This window comes from Chenopodium album, chromosome 23 (assembly GCF_948465745.1).
Source record: "Chenopodium album chromosome 23, dcCheAlbu1.1, whole genome shotgun sequence".
NCBI lineage: Eukaryota > Viridiplantae > Streptophyta > Magnoliopsida > Caryophyllales > Amaranthaceae > Chenopodium > Chenopodium album.
Window position 1 is genome coordinate 23,161,139 of NC_137856.1, and position 19,900 is coordinate 23,181,038.

Consider the following 19,900-nt stretch of genomic DNA (forward strand, 5'->3'; position numbering starts at 1 on the left):
ATTTTCTTTTATTTATTTTGTACTTTTGACATCATTTTTCAACACTTCCTCTCTTTATCTCTTCAACAATTATCAACTACTTTTTATCTCTTCAACAGCCAGGCTTGTTTATGAGATTTCGGAGGCCTAGGGGCGGATAAAAATAATGGGCCCTAGTTAGCTAACTATTGAATTTAATAAGAGAAAAATTGGAAATGCAACAAATATATATATATATATATATATATATATATATATATATATATATATATATATACACTACCTCCGTTTCTTTTTAGTTGACACGTTTCCTTTTTGGGTAAATTTTTTACCTTACATTTACAAGCTACTCCACTTGCTTTTTTCATTCTCTATCACTCTCTCTCCTCTCCTTAATATATGTGCCCAAATCAAATGCGTCAACTAAATAGAAACGGAGGAAGTATATATATATATATATGTATATATGTATATATATATATATATATATATGTATATATATATGTATATATATATATATGTATATATATATGTATATATATATATATATGTATATATATATATGTATATATATATATATGTATATATATATATGTATATATATACGTATATATATAGGGATCCGGTAAGAACCCTAGTTATATAAGAACCAATCTCAGCCGTAGGATTAAGTTACTTTGGACGGTTTAGATTAAAACAAATATCCACCCTCAAACCCCTAACCCACCATCCAAAACTTTCTCTCTCCTCACACTTTCATACCTCTTGACTTTCTCTCTCCTCAAATACCATAATCAAACACAAATTGCTGCAAATTGAAGTATTTTTGTTCAAATTTTGCATAAACAATCTATATTGCTCAAGTTAGGTACGTTTTTTTTTTTTTTCCGATTTTGTTCAAATATCATGAATTTTGCATTATTTTTGCGATTTTGCGAATTTCGAATTTTGATTTTTGTAAATTGATTCTTTTGATTAATCTGATTAGATTTTCATGAATTTTGCGAGTTCAAGTCGATTTTAATTTTTCTGAGTTGATTTTCAATAATTTTCTGTGATTTTAGGGATCAAACTTCGGCGATTTTAAAGTTGGAATTTTCAACGGATTTAAGGTTCAAATTTCAACGATTTAAATGTTCGAATTTCAGCGATATTAGGTCATTTGAATTTTAGCGATATTAGTTTATTTCAGCGCTAGTCTTGATTATTGTTGTTTCTTTCTTCTTTTTTTTTCTTTTTTTTTTGCGTCATTTTACCATTTTTTTTATGTGATTTATGTGCGGTTTTATTGAATAATTTTGTTGTGATTAATTTAGTTGGCGTGTTTGTATTTTGAAGTTACTATGTTAATTGAGAATAATTTATATTAGAATTCTGGGTTGTGCTAAGGATTGAGAATAATTTGGCTACTTCTTTTGTACTACCTCCGTTACATATTAGTTGCAACTTTGGGGATTATTTGTGAGAGATAAAATATTCCAAAGTTGCAACTAATATGTAACGGAGGTAGTAATAAGGTTATAAGGCCACATTATCGATTCTTCCAAATACTGTTCTTTACAAATTTTGTGAACAATTTCTGATTTAGTTGTCTGCCATTGTTGCGATTTTCTTGTTTGAGATTCTCTCTTCTTCATTACAACAGTTGTAATCTAGAAAAACTCAAATGAAACATGCTTTTTAATTGGATATGATCATCACACAAATGATTTGAGGGGTGTGGATTGGAGATGTGGTGTAAGATAACAGAGGGAGTGGTGAAGGTTAAGTGGCAGAGCAGCAGGGGAGATTGATTAGGGGTTTGTGTGGGCTGCTTGTTTGACTTGAACTGGAGCTTCGAATTCAAACCATTTGACTATTTGAATATAGGACCAAGTTATAATGAGAACCAAGACTAAAATAAGAACTAGGAACTAATCTAGGCCCTTAGATCATGTTAATCGGATGGCTCACATGCTTCCCGTGTCATTAATGGCATTTTTGAAATATTTTAACTTTATGAAGTAGTTTCTAGTTTCATTTCTCAAAAGTAAATGAAAACTTAGTAAAAGTAAATGAAATTAGTCTTAAAGTGAATGAAATTGTCTTTAAAGTTAAAAAAAACTGGAAAAAAGTTTGAAAACAGCAAAATTACGAGAATGCCATTAATGAGAGCGGGTGCAATATGAGCCATTAGCTGGAGTGCGATCAATGGCTGAGATTAGTTCCTAGTTCCTATTATTCACCTTGATTCTCACATGATCTCAATTTATCCTAGTGCCTATGCGAAGATGAGCGCTCTATTTTCCTAGTTTTTTATTTACCTTTTATATAAAATATGAAACGCCTATCTAAGCGCTCTTTATTGTGTTAGATATAGATTGCCTCAAAGAGGCGTTCTATAGACTTTATAGGGCACCCCCTCAGAGGAGCGCCCTACAGGCAATCTATATTGGTTGTTTTAGGCGCTCTCTATTCCCTATTTTGTGGTATTGATGTACTTTAACAATGGGTGTTATGCATGTACAATAATATGTAATTAGAAAACATAATTGCATATAAAGGTGAGAGAAAATAAAGAATGTCACGTCTTGATTATTAATTCATTCCTCACACACTAAACTCCAATATGGTAATAAGTGAAGATATAAATAGCAAATTAAACAAGTAATAGATTAGAAAAACAATACAAAAGTAATCTTGTCAACTAAATTATCAAGATTAATCACATCACTTAAAATATACTACAATGCCTACTAACATTTAAATTCAACAACCTCCCTTATTCAAACTCATACACACACCAATGCTTCAAACACCCAATATTACCATGGATACCACCTACTGCTTCCACATGAACACGGACGTATTACTTCAACACACCCGTTTAGAAGAGTATGCTCTCTTATTCTTCTTCTTCTTTAACATTCATTCGGAGCCAACACAAATAGGCAAACAAAGAGGAAGGCACTCCGGAGGGCAAGCTAATGGAATACGGGTCTTACCGTCTGCAACGATACCCCGAGCTACTGCCGGCAAAAAAGGTGGTTAATATGAAGACGGAAAAGACAAGTAGAAGTGCCATAGCATAACACTTTGTTTGGATAACAAATAGGGAAGGAAAGGAAGGGAAGGAAAATAGGAGGAAGGGAAGAGGAAAGAAAGGGAGGGGAGGTGAATTCCAATTTCCCTCCAAATCTCTCCAATTTTGGAGGGATTATGTTTATGAATGGGAGAGGGAAAATGGATCCCTCCCTCTCCTTTCCCTTCCTTCCCCCAATCCTTTACCCAAACAAGATAGTTTGGCCCCCTCCCTTCCTCTTCCCTTCTTTTCCTTCCACTTTCTTCTCTCTAAATAAAGTGTAACTGTTATTCTTCATCATCTATGCCGCTCACCAATATTACCTTTTTTTTTTTTTTTGGGATTGATCGAAATTTTCCTATTATGTAACCTTTAAAGTCAATGAGGATGATGGAACGCTACCCGGTAAAGGTCGCCTCGCCCAATACCAAGTGACGTCAGCTTTTTTTTTTTTAAATTTTTTTTAATTTTTAACTTAAGGTAAATAACCGTACTTAATCAATGAATAACAGTATTTTATAAACTAATAATAGAACCTTGATTTAAAATAACAGTTTTTAATAATACACATATTATAATTTATATGACTTTTATTGGTATTAGTTATCATTACTTTACTACTTATATCTTTAACAGATTAGCTTTTATATTTAATAGTCCACCATTTTTCGCAATATAAAATGTTTTACTTAGAGAGTTTTGACCAACTTAGGGCCTGTTCTCATTGACTGAACTCAGCTGAACTGAACTGAACTGAACTGAACTCAGCTGAACTGAACTGAACTCAGCTGAACTGAACTGAACTGAACTGAACTGAAATGAATATTTTATAACAGAAGGAAATTAGGAGCTGAACTGAACTGAACTGAACTCAGCTGAACTGAACTGAACTGAATTTTAACGTAAGAGAACAGGCCCTTAGTCGACAATGGAACCTCCGGCGTTCTGAGCTTCCAGCTTTACCAAGGTAGCTAACCCCAACCCCGTCTTCCTTAGATCAGGCACAACATAGATCTAATTCGTTTCCTACCTTAGATCGTAGTCTCTACTTAAACAATCTTTATTGTATTTGTGATGGTACTTTTAAACATAAAACTAGCTCATTTGTGACATAAGTTTTGGGAGGATAAACGTTCCCTTTTGATAGGAAAATTTTATTCAATTTGAAAAGTTTACACACACTCATTTCTTACAGAATAAAAAACATAAAGTCTAAACAGACATGACAAGAAACAAAGTTTTTCTCTACTTTAAGAGAGATGGAAAACCAATCTGTCTCTTAAGGTGAGGATTTTCTCTAGAGAAGTTTCTTGTTTTCTAGTCAACTCACTTCAAGCCTGCCTTCACTTCTTTGCCTAATGCCTTTTATATGGCGGAAGGCTCACAAAGGTCACCGACACTTTCTATGGCTTATAGAAAACTATGACTTAGCAAGTGAATATCGTTCACTACTTTCCTAAAGATTTTTTAGAACAAATAAAACGTGCTTCAACAGTAAAAGTAGAATACATTATTGTTGGTGTGGGCTCAAGACTCCATCATATTTTGTAGACCACCTTCGTTGTCCTTACTCTCTTCATAATGGACATACATTTTGTTGTCTTCTTCTATTCTGAGATCCATCACACATTTGGCAGCATATGATTCATCCCAGGCCATGTGACAAAGATTTAAAATAAGTGCTCTTTTCTCTCTAAGGATAAGTATCTCCCAGCTTCAACATGTTCAAGATAATCACACACTGATTCACCATGTAACAATCCTTTTTCTAAATAATTTTTTAACCATTGTGATGCTACTATTGTAGTACTTCCAAAATGTATTATGACTGGTGGCTCTTCCTTTATTGCTATAAATAGGTTAAGATACTGAGAAATATAGAAAAATCCATAGGCTCTCGCCTCCGTATGATCTTTTACTCGTCTCTGCTGAATACAGATTGGATCTTTGACTTTGCAATTAACATCTTCAAACATGATCAGGAAATGTGGAGAGCTAACTTTTCCTTGCACTTTGTACTTGGATTTGTTCAACTCTTCCTTTATATCTTGTTGCATCATAAATTCTTCTAAATATATACTTTTGAAATTTTGTGAGCTTCTCAATGAAAGTAGTATTGTGATCGGGAAATGGTACGATGCTATGAACCATTCCATAATCCCAAGCTCTGTAGTGCTCCGTCACATATGGTGCCCTCCATTCCAGAGAATGTGGATGAATTGACATGGTACCCACTCTGGAATTAATGTTGAACATTATTCTACTTCCCCATAGATCATTAACATCATACAACTTGTATGACCTTGATACAACTAAATTGTACCAGAATTTCAAATCATTATCTTTTATTTTGTGTAATATTATATCCTGAATATCTGAAATGAGTCGTAGGATGATGACCATTATTTCGTACATTAGGAACCTTCGAACTGCCACATGACAACTCTTAACCAAACCATCTCGAGATCTCTTTTGTGATGAAACAATCATGGCCTCCATCAAGGCCCAAGTGGAGGGTAAAACCCGCTCCATTGCTTTATCTGTTTCTTCAATAAGAGTTTTTCTCTCTGCCTCCATCTTTTCTAGTTGATGGGCAGGAGGTTTTTCTGATGTCTTGTGCTTCCTTGCCATTGGATAATTCCTTGGTCAAGCTATCTGCCAAAGAATTCTTTGATCCCTGTATATGTTCAATAGCAAAAGAGAATTGGTTAAGCCATAATTGCCAACGCAGGAGTCTCCCTTGCGCTTGCATATTTGACAAATTCTTTTTAACAAAACCAAGTATGCCTTTGCAATCTGTTCTTATTAAGAACTGTTTAGGGGCTAAGAAGATTAAGAACTTCTCGATCCCTCTAATAACTGCAAGGATTTCCTTTTGCATGGTAGGATAATTCAACTCAGCTTTATTAAAACTTTCATTATTGCTATATCTACAGAGTCTTTCTCCGTCTTTGATTTTTAACACAGCACTCCAGTGCATATTACTAGCATCTATTTCAAGGATTAAATTATCTTCACTAGTAGGTAGTGTTAATACAGGAAGGTTTTTACACATAGCTTTCAGATCTTGAACAATTTTGGAATCACTTTCTATCCAATTCCAAGTTCACTAGTAGAAAAAGGTAAAAAGGCATTGCTCAATTGCCACCGGTTTTTAAGAACCGGTGGCAAAAAAAGGGGAAAAATGGGCGGGGATATATTGCCACCGGTTCAAACCAAACCGGTAGGGGAAATATTATTCCCACCGGTTCAAAACCGATGGCTTTCTAATATAAAAAAAACCGGCCCTTATAAACCCATGCAATGAATTCCTCTCTCCACTAAAGCTGCTCTACTTATAAACCCTAGTCTCCTTTTCTCTCCCCTCTCTCCTACTTCATTTCGATCTGTCTCTCTCTCCTCTCCCTTCTCTCTCCTCTTCCTTATGTCTCCATCTCTGAGTTCTCTCGTCTCTCTCTTCGCTCTCCCTTCTCTCGCCCACCACTACCGTCGCCGCACTATTACCAAGTTCGACATCAACAGAAAGAGTCGTCGGTCGTCTTCCCTCGTCATTGTTCGATCGTCGTCAGTCGGTCGTCCTTCCTCGCAAGCTTCCTCGTTAATCAGAAATTTGAGGTTGGTGTTTTGGGATCTTTAGCTTTACGCTTTAGTTCAATTATTCAATTTAGATCTGTAATTTCGAAATGGTTGTGGTTTAATTTGGTTGTCGGTGGTTGTGGTTTAATTTGGTTGCTGGTGGTTTATGCGGTTTAATTTGGTTGCTAGTGGTTGTGGTTGGTTGTTCCAAATTAGATCTGTAACTTCGAAATTGTTGCTTGTCTTGTAGATCTAATTTGGTTTTTTTTTTTCGAGTTTTGAGAATTAAATATCAAGATTAATTATTTATTTTTTTTAACAAATATTAATATCAATTATGTATTTCGGTTTATAATGTTTTTATTGTTTTTGGATTTCGGACTTTTTTTTTTGGAGGAATTCGATTTTTTTTTTTTTTTTTTTTTTGAGTTTTGAGAATTAAATAAGACTGTTAAGAAGCATTTTTTTTGTTCTATAATATTTTTGGGTTTCAGAATGTTAATTTATTTTGGGATTTTATTAATTTTGGTGTTCAAATCTGATGCAGGTTTACTTTCACATGGCAAAAGGATTCAAGATGTTGATTTTGGTGTTTTAATTCGAAGTTGTAGTGTTTTTTTTTGTAAATTGTAAAATGGTGTAATAATTATTTATTTGATGAATATATATGTATGTGATTATTATTTTTTTGGAAGGAATGTATGTGATTATTAATATCATTGTATTATGTTTTTAATATCGTTGTATGCTAATTTTTAAGTGATAAAAGAAAAAAAAATATTTTTTTTTGTTTTTTTGGGCACTTTTGGCACCGGTACCAAAAGTAATGAATAACTTTTTTTAAAAAATTGGGTGCCTCTTAATGCCACTGATTAACCGGTGGCAATAGAGATGAAACAAATTCGGTTTAAAACCAAACCGAACCGAAAACCAAACCGAATAACAAATATGGTTCGGTTTTTTTTAAGGTGGTTTGGTTTCGGTTTTGAAAAAAAAATAATTCGGTTTTTGGTTCGGTTTCGGTTTGAGAAAGTGAAAAAGCGAAAAAATCGAACCAAATCGAAATATAGGCCCAAACCCAAAAAATAACCCTAGCCCAACAGATTTACCCTAAGTATATAAATGAAAAAATAACCCTAATTCTCTCATTTCCTCTTCTCTCTTCTCCGCGGCTCCACGCTTCAGCTTCACCCTTCTCTCCTCTTCTGATCTTTTCAGTCTTCTCACTCACTCTCCTTTCCTCTTCTCAAGTTCTCAGTTCTCACTTCTCCCCCTTCACTCTCTCTCCTTTTCTCTTCTCACTTCTCCACCTTCCATTCGCATCACCATCGACTAACCTTTCGAGGATTTTCGAACTCCATCAAGGGCATCAACTAAAGGGTTTTCATGTCAAATTCGACCATGAAAACACTAGATCTAGTGTTTTCATGGTCGAATTAGACTTTGAAACCCAAATTCGAGGGAAGAGCCGTTGTGTAGGGGTCGTTGTGTAGGGGTTTGGTATGACTGCTCTTTTGCAATTCTGCTGCTGTTCTTGTTAAAAACTTGTTCAATTATGTTGTTAAAACTTGTTTGTATGAATTGGTTGGTTTGATTTTTTTACTTTGTTGTTAAAAATTGTTTAATTATGTGTACGGATTGGTTTGATTTGATTTTGTTAAAGTTTAGACTTGTTGAATTAGAAGTTTTAGAACTTGTTAATGATATTATGCTACTACAGACTACAGTACTGCTTTGTTGATGAATGAGGCGAAAAAAATTGCAGATTATTGGCCCAAATAAATTAGGCCCAAAAAATTCGGTTTGGTTCGGCTTCTTATTATGAAACCGAAATAAATATGGTTTGGTTTGGTTCGGTTTCTAAAGTAAAGTGGTGCGGTGTGGTTTCAAAAATACAGAAACCGAATTAAAGTGGTTCGGTTTCGGTTTGGGCAAAAAACCAAACCGAAAACCGAACTTTCACCCCTAGGTGGCAATATTTGATTTTGCCACGAGTTTTGAACCGGTGGCTTTTTATGGGACTATTGCCACCCCCCAAGTTGGCACCGGTTTAAAACCGGTGGCATTGAGGGGTTTTGAACCGGTGCCAAATTTGTTTTTTAACCTAGTGGTTATTTCTTTCTTGAGTTTTTATTGTAATGGTTTACTTAATAGAGCAAGATTTTCTATGAAATCAGAAGCATAAGTTAAACACCCTAGAAACCTTTCTAGCTATTTTCTATCTTCTATTTTATCGAGGAATTTTTCAATCTTTTCCAGAATTTGTTTTTGCAATATTATTTGTCCTGCTTTACTCTCTAATCCTAGAAACTCAATTTCTTGTTTAGCATAAACACATTTATCCTTTCCAAGGATTATACCATACTCAGCACATTTTTGGGATACAGCCTTAAGATCATTCATATGTTGTTCTAAATCTTTTGAGAATATTAAAATATCATCTATGTATACCAAAAAACAATGATTAAGTTGTCTAAAAATATTATCCATTCTTCTTTGAAATATCTGTGGAGCATTTTTTAATCCAAAAGGCATTACTAACCATTCAAAATGCTCTTGAGGGGCACTGAATGCCATTAATGGAATGCTTTCTTCTTCCGTTTTAATTTGCCAGTAGCCACTCTTACAATCCATCTTAGAAAACCATGTAGCTCCTTGAATTCTATTAAATAGCACGGTTTAATTAGGAATGTAATAGCCATCAAAGACAGTATTGTCATTTAACTGCTTATAATTAATGACCATTCTAGCTTTGCCTCTTTTTTCTTCTGCATAATTTCTAACCATAACGTTGGACTATTATGAGGACTTTTGCTATTCCTAATTAACTTCTTATTTAGCAATTCTTTTATTTATTCATCAAATTCCAATATATCTTAGTAGGTATAAATCATTTGTCTGACTCTAATAATCTTATTAGGATTTGTTAGAGTTATCTTAGCAAATGTCTTATCCTTTTCCCAATGTTCTAATGCTTATTTATCTGATCTATTAATAATAAATCACACTCAGAAATTCTAAGTGCAACCTCCCGTTGTGTAGGTGTAACCCTGATATCACCATGTGGGCTGCGCGTAAATTTCATAGTCTGATGAGTATAAGCTTTTGTTATTTTTTGTATAGGAACAGAATGATCATTAATAGTAAATATTATTTGATCAATGGTTTGAGTGCATGGAGAGTATAACCTTTGAAAATTCTTTCCTATTATCATATCATGACTAGGTTGATCAGTAGCCCATAAAATAAGAATAACATATTGAACTCCTCCAATTTCTATTGGTAATTCTTCAATTATTTCTGCATGCATCATGACACAATTATTAGCAATTCTAACTTGCATAGGATTTTTAGCCTTTTTCCACAAGAATTCCGGGAATAATGACCTTTTTTCCCAAAAACATGTAAAACAATTACTATATCAATATATGCACATAATTTATATTTATATAATATTTAATGCATATATCAATTGGAATATAAATGCTATTAGGATTAGTACTAGATATTTCATTACAGGCTTCCATTTGCATATTGACTTCACCTTCATATACTGGTTCACTCACAGTTTAGGTTTTATATCCGATAACCTTTATTTTATCAATAATAGAATTATTCGGATCTTCATGCACTTCTAAATAGAACATGAACCAATATCTATACTATGTCTTGCTGGTTGCTTTAAGGCTTTTTTAGCTTCGTATTTTTCATTTAACTTTTTAATTAAAGCCAATATTTCTTCATCTTCTTCGGGTTTCTCATTGACTTGTTTTTTTATCCTTGTTATAGTTGAATTTTGTCTACTTAGGCTTGGTGTTCTAAGACTCATACTTCTCTGCATTTTAGAATTTTTAGTTATTCCAATATGGAATAATTCTGATTCATCTATTAATATCTTACTTGACCTATTTTTTACTGCAGGATTCATGAAGAATTCTTCCCATGTTTTTTCAATTTCTATTTCATTAGGATTTACCTTTATAGGGCTAATTTTCTTTTAGGACCTCCTCCTTGCTCATATTTCTGAGCGTCTACTATTTGTTTCTTGAAAGATGAATCTATATTGTTTACTAACTTATAGACTACCTTCCATCTTAGTTGTATAGGTCGAGTCCCTTTATGCATGTTTACTCCAAGAATTAATAACTTGATTGCTAGAAACTTTGGAGCATATGAATCTTCTAAGCTCACATAATATCTTGGTTCACCTATATAGCTTACCGTTCCTTGAATTAAACTACAAGTGATGCCACTATTATTTTGCTCATAAAACTCTTTATGTCTAACATCACACACAAAGCTTAAACATTTAGCATTTTTACCAAAATCTTGTAAAGGAGCTATGCATAATTGCACTACACCAATACAAATATAACTATAATTTTCTTTTTCTTTATGGTCTTTAATGTTTTTCCAAATTATGATATTAATTTCTGCTGCTTTCTTTTCACAATCCTCGATTACTATACTTCCTTCCATTTCTTCACACACATATTTAATTCTAGTTTTAAAGAAAGATGTTTTAAATATTTTATCTTTAGTAATCTAGAGAAAATTCCAACTCTCTTTGTTCATTTAGTCTAGGTCTTTATCATCAATAGAATACTCAGTTCTTTTTAGTTGACCTATAGTCATTTAACTTTTATCCTCTTCATCATCTGATTCCGAGTTTTCTAATACTTCTCCTTCCATCATATTATTTATTTCTTCATAAGTTTCAACTTCAAACTCATCGCTATCTTTAGGTTCTTCATTATACTCATTTTCTTCTTCTATTATATCTACTATTCCTTTATTATTACTTAAAGCTAATTTTAAAGTCTCGTCTTCTGATATTTCTATGTAATCCCAACTTGCTAAGGCTTCCATTAATTTATGATCAGCTTTCTTACATTCATTAGCATAATGTCCTAATTCTCCACAAGACCAACATTTGCATGTTTTCTTTTTCTCTGAACAATATGTTGCCTTTCTGAAAAACCTACTTGGTTTTCTATATTTATGTTTATAATACTTCTTCTTATAGGTTTTTCCTCTTGATTGATCAAATTTATTTCTCTTGTAGTATCTTCTCTTATTATAGTTTTTCCTTTCACATCCATAGTTATTTGGGAAATCCTAACAAATGAGGAATTGTTTCTTCATTTGTTAAGTTCCAGCAACCTCTCTACATTTCTTTTCAATCCATTTTATGAGAAAAGCAATTCTATTACCTAGAGCATCCCTAGCTAGCTAAGAATTTATCTCTCCATTCTTGATATTTTTCACTAATTTCTTCATTAAGGGGACTTGGTAATTTATCGTACAACATTCCAAAATTTGTTTCATTTTCACCAATTTTATAATAATATGCTTCAAATTCCATGATGTAATTATCAACATATTTCATATTGCAGATGGACAAATTACTTAATTTTCTTTGATATTCCATTCGTTTTTCATTAGGATTAGCTCTAGAACCAATGAATTCTAACTCAATGTATTGAAATAACTATCTGAACATTCTAGTGGGAGATTCACTAGCTCTTAATATTGTTTTGACTTCTTCATCTATTCTATCATACCAATCTTCTACACAGCCATAGAAACTATGTTCGATATAATTTAAGAAAATTTTAAAAGTCCAATCAGTGTTTAAATTGAGTACACTACTCATGCTCTTTTTCCACTGATCTAAAACATCTTGTCTATCTCTTACACCATCTAATTTAAGCTTATAACCAGTTTGACTTATAGGTTCAAGGGTTACTTCTTCTTGTTTAGGAATTTGGTTTGGCATAACCTTGATACTAAATCGGGTAGTCTTCCCTAGTATGTATCTTGGTCGTGTGCAATTTCCTTCTCCTTGATACCTAGGTCTTTGGATAACATTGTTTATATTAATAATCTCTTCTCCAACATCATTACTATCCATTACCCTTTTACCTAGTTTATTTTCAATCTTTTGCTTAACCACTTCTATAGGTAGAAAGTCTAGATCATCTAGTTTCATTAATCCCATTTGTTGATATAAATCTTCTTCTAAAGTAGCATAGTTATTCTCCTTAACTACATTATTATCAGCAGCAATCATTTTTCAGAAATTATTTTCATGATATAATTTAGTTTATTAGGGTCTTCTTCTTTATCAAACAAGATTTGCAATTCTTCAAGCGTTTAAGCGTTTTCTCTTGAAGATGATAGCTCATCTTTAGTTTCTTTGCTCTTTTCCTGATTACTAGTAGTTCTTTTAGGGAGTGATACTGTAAACCTCTTATTTTTATCCAAATTTTGAAAAGGATACTTATATTTATAAGGAATAACCTTGTCCTTATTATGCGATACTTCTTTGTTAAACTGATGTCTAACTTCGTTTGTTAAAGCAAGTTGTACCTATTTAACTTGTTCTTTTAACTCACTTAAATTTTTACTAATCTCTGATATCGTTGTTGATAGCTTATGTTCACTGCTCATGCAACGACAATGTATGCTATCAACTTCTACTTTAAGCTCCCCAACTTGATCTACAATATAATAAAGGATTGGGCCAAAATTATTAGTATTTTTAGGAATATGATCGATAATAATGCTTAAAATCTGGTTTCTTACACTCAGTAGAAGGTCTAGTATTCTCCAGCTTTACTTAATTACTAATTTAATTAATTTAACTTAACCAGTTTCTAATTTATAATAACAGTATTGTCTTCTTTAATAACATATTTTACTTGAACAATAACAGTATGCAAATACAAGTACTACAGAAAAGAGCAAAATGACACCTTGAAAACAATATTGAAGAAACATATAACAATATTAATTTTATTATAACAAGCTCAGCCTTAAATTAACAATATTAAAATTGCAAATGGCGTTTTTCCAACATTTAGCGAATTTTTTTTTTCAATGTAGGTATGGACCTTTGTTGTCCCTACCTGGTAGCGGGCTATACTTATTCAAAGTTAATGCCTTCTTGCGTCCACATGTGACTAACATTGATGTATATATGATTTTGCAACCATATCATTGACTTTTTATTATTTAACTAAGAGCTAATTTTGGAGATTAGGACATGATGTAGTATATATTGCTATTTATTGAATTATCCTAGATGTGGATTTTGGAGTAGGGGTGAAAGTGAAGCGGTGTAAAACCGAACCGAACCGAATAAGGAATGTGGTTCGGTTTTTTGGGAGTTCGGTTCGGTTTCGGTGTCAAAAAATAAAAAAATTCGGTTTTCGGTTCGGTTTCGGTTCGGAAAATTGGAAAACCGAACAAAACCGAACCAAACCGAATTATAAGCCCAACATACAAAACCCCTGGCCCAAAAGTAATTACCCTAGGTATATAAAGAAAAATATGAAAACCCTAATTCCTCCCGGCCTTTCTCTCAGTCTCTTTCTCCACTCTTTCGTCCCCTCCTATCTCCAATTCTCGACATTCACTTTCTCCGACCACCGTCGACCACCAGGCGACCACCGACCTGCTTCTCTCTCTCCACATTAAGGTATGCTCTGCTTCTCTCTCTCTCTGCGATTTTAATTTGCTAGTTTGCGATTTTAATTTGCTAGTTTGCGATTTTAATTTGCTACTTGCGATTTTAATTTGCTACTACCTACTTCATGTTGATTTGTTCTGCTGATACCTGATTTGCGACTTTAATTGCTGCGATTTTATTTGCGATTGCTACTGCTTTAATTTGCTGCGATTTGTTTGCGATTTTATTTGCTAGTTGCTACTGCCTACTGCTTTAATTTGTGAATTGCGAATTTGTGGGATTTAATTTGTGGGAATTTTAGTTTGTGCTAATTTGTGGGAATTAATTAGTTTGCTACTGCTACTGCATGTTCAATTGCTCTGCTACTGCATGTTCAATTTTAGTCTTCTTATGCTGCTGTTTTTTATGTCCTAGGGCAATGGCAACCAATGTGGGTGTCAATGACCAGCCTGAACTCGAACTTGAGACTGACCAATCTGACTGTAACAAAAAAGGTGTAAAAAGGAAGAGGATGAAAGAGCGGTCTGAAGTTTGGGAGCATTTTGTGAAAGAAGACTTACCTTCTGGAAGGCAGGCAACTTGCAAGTACTGTGGGATGAGCTACAAGTGCGGGGCAAAGAAAAACGACACTAGTGTGTTATGGGCTCATATTAACCGTTGTCGTAAGTATCCCTATAACACCCCTAAAGATTCAAAACAGAGTTTGCTTTCGTTCAAAAGTGCTAAAGTAACAAGTGATGTTGGTGGTACTAGTGGGTTGACATACCATAAATTTGATGCTGGTAGTATTAGAAAAGCTTTGTTGTATATGGTAATTGTTGATGAACTTCCATTTAAGTTTGTTGAAGGTGTAGGTTTTAGACACTTTTGTGGTGTAATGGAACATAGATTTAATGTTCCTTCTCGAATTACAGTAGCAAAAGATTGTTTTAAAACTTATTTAACTGAAAAAAGAAAGCTGAAAAATCAATTAAAGAAATGTAATTCAAGAGTTTCTTTGACCACTGATACTTGGACCTCTATACAACAAATCAATTACATGTGCTTGACTGTCCACTTCATTGATAATGACTGGAAATTACACAAAAGAATTCTGAATTTTTGTCCTATTTCTAGTCATAAGGGTGATGATATTGGCAAAGAAATTGAAAAATGTTTGCTTGATTGGGGGCTTGAAAAAGTCATGTGTATAACTGTTGATAATGCTAGCTCAAATGATACTGCAATTGGTTATTTGAGAAGGAAAATGAATGGATGGAAAACTGGGGTTCTTAAGGGTCGTTTCATTCACATGCGTTGTGTTGCACACATTGTCAACTTGGTTGTTTTTGATGGGTTGAAAACTGTTAATGAGTCTGTTCAACGTGTAAGGCAAGCTGTTAGGTTTATAAAACAATCTCCTGCTAGGTTGCAAAGGTTTAAAAAATGTGTTGTAGATGAAAAAATCAACACAAAAAAGGGATTGTGCCTTGATGTGCCCACTAGGTGGAACTCCACCTATTTGATGTTATCTGCTGCTATTGAACTTGAGGATGCTTTTGAGAGGTATTCTGAGGAAGACCCTCACTATGTACTTGATTTGAGTGAGAGGGATGGTAAGGGCAGCCCTGATGCTGATGACTGGAACAATGTGAGAAGATTTTCTGAATTTCTGCAAGCTTTTTATGATTTGACCATGCATGTCTCTGGCTCTTTATATGTCACTTCGAATCTGTTTTTTCATGAATTGGTGAGTGTTTGTATACTTTTGAAAGATTTGGTGTCAAGTGATGATCCGGATATGTGTCTTATGGCTTGTAGAATGAAAGATAAATATGAAAAGTATTGGGGTGATCCAGAAAAAATAAACCTCTTGATTTTTATTGTCGTTGTCCTTGATCCTCGTTATAAACTTGATTATGTTGAGTGGATGATAACTGAAATCTATGATTCTATTGTTGCATCAAAGTTGGTTAAAAATGTGAAAGAAGCTTTGAATGCTTTATATGAGGATTATCGTGTTTCTCCATATGGTGATGGGAATAAGATGGAAGCGGCTTCAAGTAGTGATGATAAAATTCCAATGTCTCCCAAACATAAGAAGATAGAGGTCTTGAAGAATAAGTATAAGAAACACAAATGTGAGAGAGATGGAGATGCAAAAATAGAATTAGACAAATATTTGGAGGAGGATACGACTGAAGATGTTGCTGATTTTGACATTTTGAGTTGGTGGAAGTTCAATTGTTCAAGGTTTCTTACTGTTGCTAAAATTGCAAGAGATGTTCTTGCTGTCCCTGTGTCGACAGTAGCTTCCGAGAGTGTTTTCAGCACCGGAGGCAGATTTCTAGATCAGTTTAGGAGTTCATTAACTCCTCGAGTTGTGGAAGGTTTGGTATGTGCTCAAAATTGGTTACGTGCTGCACCATTCCCAAGTATTGAAGAGTGTTTAGAGGAACTTGAGCATCTTGAAGAAGGTAAAATATAAGAACATTTATTCAAAGTTAATTATTTTTCATTATGTATATATATTTATTTTGTTTTCTTATTTTGTGAATTACATTGAATTATGATAGAAATGAAGAATATGGCAATTGGTGATGCTAAAATTGATGAAGTGGTCGAAATACCCGAGTGATCTGCTGCTCATGTTGCTGTTCTGCTGCTACTGCTCTGCTGTTCTCCTGCTACTGCTCTGCTGTTCTGCTGTACTGCTGTTCTACTGTCTGCTGTTCTGCTTCTGCTGTCTGCTATTCTGCTGCTAGCCTGCTACTGATCATGTTATGTTTAAGTAGTTATGTTAAAACTTGTTTAAGTTAAGTTAGTATGAATTGATTGGTTTGATTTGAGACTTTGTTAGTTTGTTGTTTAAAAAAAAAACTTAAGTTTGTATGATTTGGATTGGTTTGTACTTTGTATGAATTGGACTAACTTTGGTTTGGGCCAAAAACCAAACCGAACACCGAACTTTCACCCCTATTTTGGAGTATTATTTTTAAATTTAATGATACAAGATATTAATGATACATCTCATACTCAATTTGTTTTCAAAAATTCGACTTGCTTATTGTAAACACTTGTTACTCATATTTTTCAAAATACAAAATACGTGTAAGAAAAAGTAAAATAATTAAAAGAGGAACCGAGTGGTAAAAAGTTTGAAAGGTGTAAGAGAAATATAAATAGTATTGGGCATTGGGGTAGTCGGGGTTGATATGTAAGTAAAATTAAGAGCACCCACAATGGGTAACTCACAAATCTCCCCACACCACGTATTCTCTCTCATATTTTGGGGTAGCTCACCATTATATATGATGACTTGTGAATAACTCATCCCATGAGGCACTTCTCTCTTGCAAGTAACTGACATCGCTGGACCGTGTGCATCAAATTCTTTATTTTATTTTATTTTTTATTTTATTTTTTGTTTTCTAATTGTATAAAACTACGTCGATTTTGTAAGAAAGTTCCTTATTTTCTATGTTGCGTCAGCACCACAACGAACACTTGGTTATCATTTGAATATTGTAACCGTTAGCTATATTTGCATGAATATTTGCCATTAATTTGTATGGTTTTAAAAGTGCCAAATATCTTTAAACTGTAATTTAAAAAAAAAAAAAAAAAAAAAACTACATTGCTTTATGAAAAAAAAAATACCATTGAGATTATTTTATCTATAAATAGAGTCCAATATTGACATATTTTTACACACCTAAATTTTTACCCCTCTATTAACCCACAACATTCAATTTTCACATGATTATGTTATTTCTTATTATTATTAATCCTTTAATTTGATTGTAACACTAGTGACTAGCCCGTCGTTGTCCTGGGATACTACTTCTGTAGTTGTTTAAGTGATAATTTTAATTTCATTTAATACGGTGTATGTAGTATGTATATTCAATACTTTTATAATATAATTATTACTTAGTATGCAAAAGTAAAGCATAATCGACTATTTTCCTAGATGGATGACATGGCATAATAAGGAGTTGAGTGAGTGACGTGGCGTAGTAAGGGAGTCTACGTTGTGTAGAGACGTTTTTAAAAACGCCTTTTAATATATTAGTATAGATTTTTTTTAAAATTATATAATAATTTAATGTATGTAATTTTTTTAAAATTTTGAAACGACCCGTGCTCTACAAGACTAATTTAATAGTTTTTAGAAATAATTAAAACGTAAGGTCATTAATTAATTATTATTTTAGGCATTAATTATATTATTAAAATAAGTAGTGACTACTTTAATAATTAAAATAATTGAATTTGTTAACATTAAATCACTATAATAATTGGTAGCGTATTGATAAAAGTAGGAGAGAGAATATGAGGTAACTCACTATTGTAGAAAAACTTAAAAAGTGACTTACAATAGTAACTCATAATAGTGGAAAATGATGTGGAGTATAAAAAAAGAAAGAGAAAATGGTGAGCTAGCCTACTAATGTACAACTTTTATCTCGATGAGTATTTTAAAATGTTAAAATCAAATAATTAAAAATACTAATTGAAAAATATATACGCAATATGATTCATAGTTCCTTTGTAGTTTCAACACTTCTCTTTTCACACTTGTCGATTCATGATTTCAATCATTAATATCTTTAATTACCGATATGTAAAAATTATAAACACTTGATATTAAAATAGTACAAATCGAGACGAATCTAATAAGATCCCACATGACTATTTTTTCACTTAAGTAGAAATCATTAAAGTTAGTCAAAGTGAAACACATAAATAATGTAAAATTCAAACCATTGCGACTAAAAAACGGATAAAGTATATATCTTCTTAGGGCTTGTTTGGTTAACATAGAAACTAAATTCTTATGGTAATTTGTATTTCATGGGAATTTATTTCCTTAATACAATTTATAGGAAATGGCCTTAAGTTGTTTGGTTCTCATAAAGGAATTGTAATTCATAGAAATTTAAGGTGACCAAGGGGGATGTAGATAATTACCTTCCTATGTTTTGTGGAAAATCATAATTCTCATGAATTTCCAATTCCTCCATTTCACTTTATGTTGTCAACCAAACAACTACCCCACTTGCAAATTCACATGAATTTTCATTTCCTACATTTATGAAGGTTAATCAAACAACACCATAGTATTAGGCTACATCTTCTTGTGGATTTTTTGGTACACTAGTTTAGAGATACTTCCTCTATATTTTTTTAGTAGCATCATTTTGCATATTGCTCCTACGCAATTTTTGGAGCTGAAAAAAAAATAAAATAAAAAAAAGACCCATATGATAGGAGAGAGATAGAGAGAGTTTATTAATTAAAAAGGAAAGTGATACAACTAATTCAATACTTTTATTTAAGAAAAGTGATGCAACTAAAAAGAAATGGAGGAAGTATAATTTCTTGTAAAAAGTGAGTACAATCAAATGCCCTTTTTCCTCAGCATAACTCCAATACAATGCAAATTTGCAACGTACCAAGCATAGGTTGTCCAATTAAGTAGTTAGGATTGTATCTTCCGATCTTAAAGTTAAAGGTTCTATTATTTTTAAGGGCAATTAAGAATGGGGATTGCTTATCCTTCCCCCTCACTCTCAAAATGTCTAGCATGCTTACCCCATTCGGGTTTTGACGTGGTATGATAGATCTTCTTACCCTAAAAATTTATAATACATAAATTAATAAACCAACACCAATCCTACTCCAAATTCCACAAAGATATGAGCTAATCGATTTCACATAAATTGCAGTGTTCTCAAACAAAGCATCACCGTTTTTTTTGGGTCATGTTACTCTGGTGGTTTATGTTAATAAAGAAAACTGTTTGCTCTTTGATATAAACAGCTGGA

At 32.9% G+C, this 19,900-nt stretch overlaps 1 protein-coding gene across 1 annotated transcript; it reads left to right on the top strand.

Moving 5' to 3' along the window:
- Positions 1 to 14,508: 14,508 nt before the first annotated feature.
- On the top strand, positions 14,509 to 16,381 carry LOC145607150 (zinc finger BED domain-containing protein RICESLEEPER 2-like). The gene is made up of 2 exons (XM_081662898.1): positions 14,509 to 16,297; positions 16,350 to 16,381. Exons 1-2 carry the CDS (start codon positions 14,509 to 14,511, stop codon positions 16,379 to 16,381), a joined length of 1,821 nt encoding a protein of 606 aa, XP_081519024.1.
- Positions 16,382 to 19,900: the final 3,519 nt, after the last annotated feature.

What these genes read in the sequence shown, in the direction of transcription:
- LOC145607150 (XM_081662898.1), top strand. Translation starts at nt 14,509, where the DNA reads ATGGCAACCAATGTGGGTGTCAATGACCAGCCTGAACTCGAACTTGAG. An exon ending in TGCTGATTTTGACATTTTGA is followed by an intron (nt 16,298 to 16,349) that starts GTTGGTGGAAGT and finishes TAAAATTGCAAG; the next exon opens with AGATGTTCTTGCTGTCCCTG.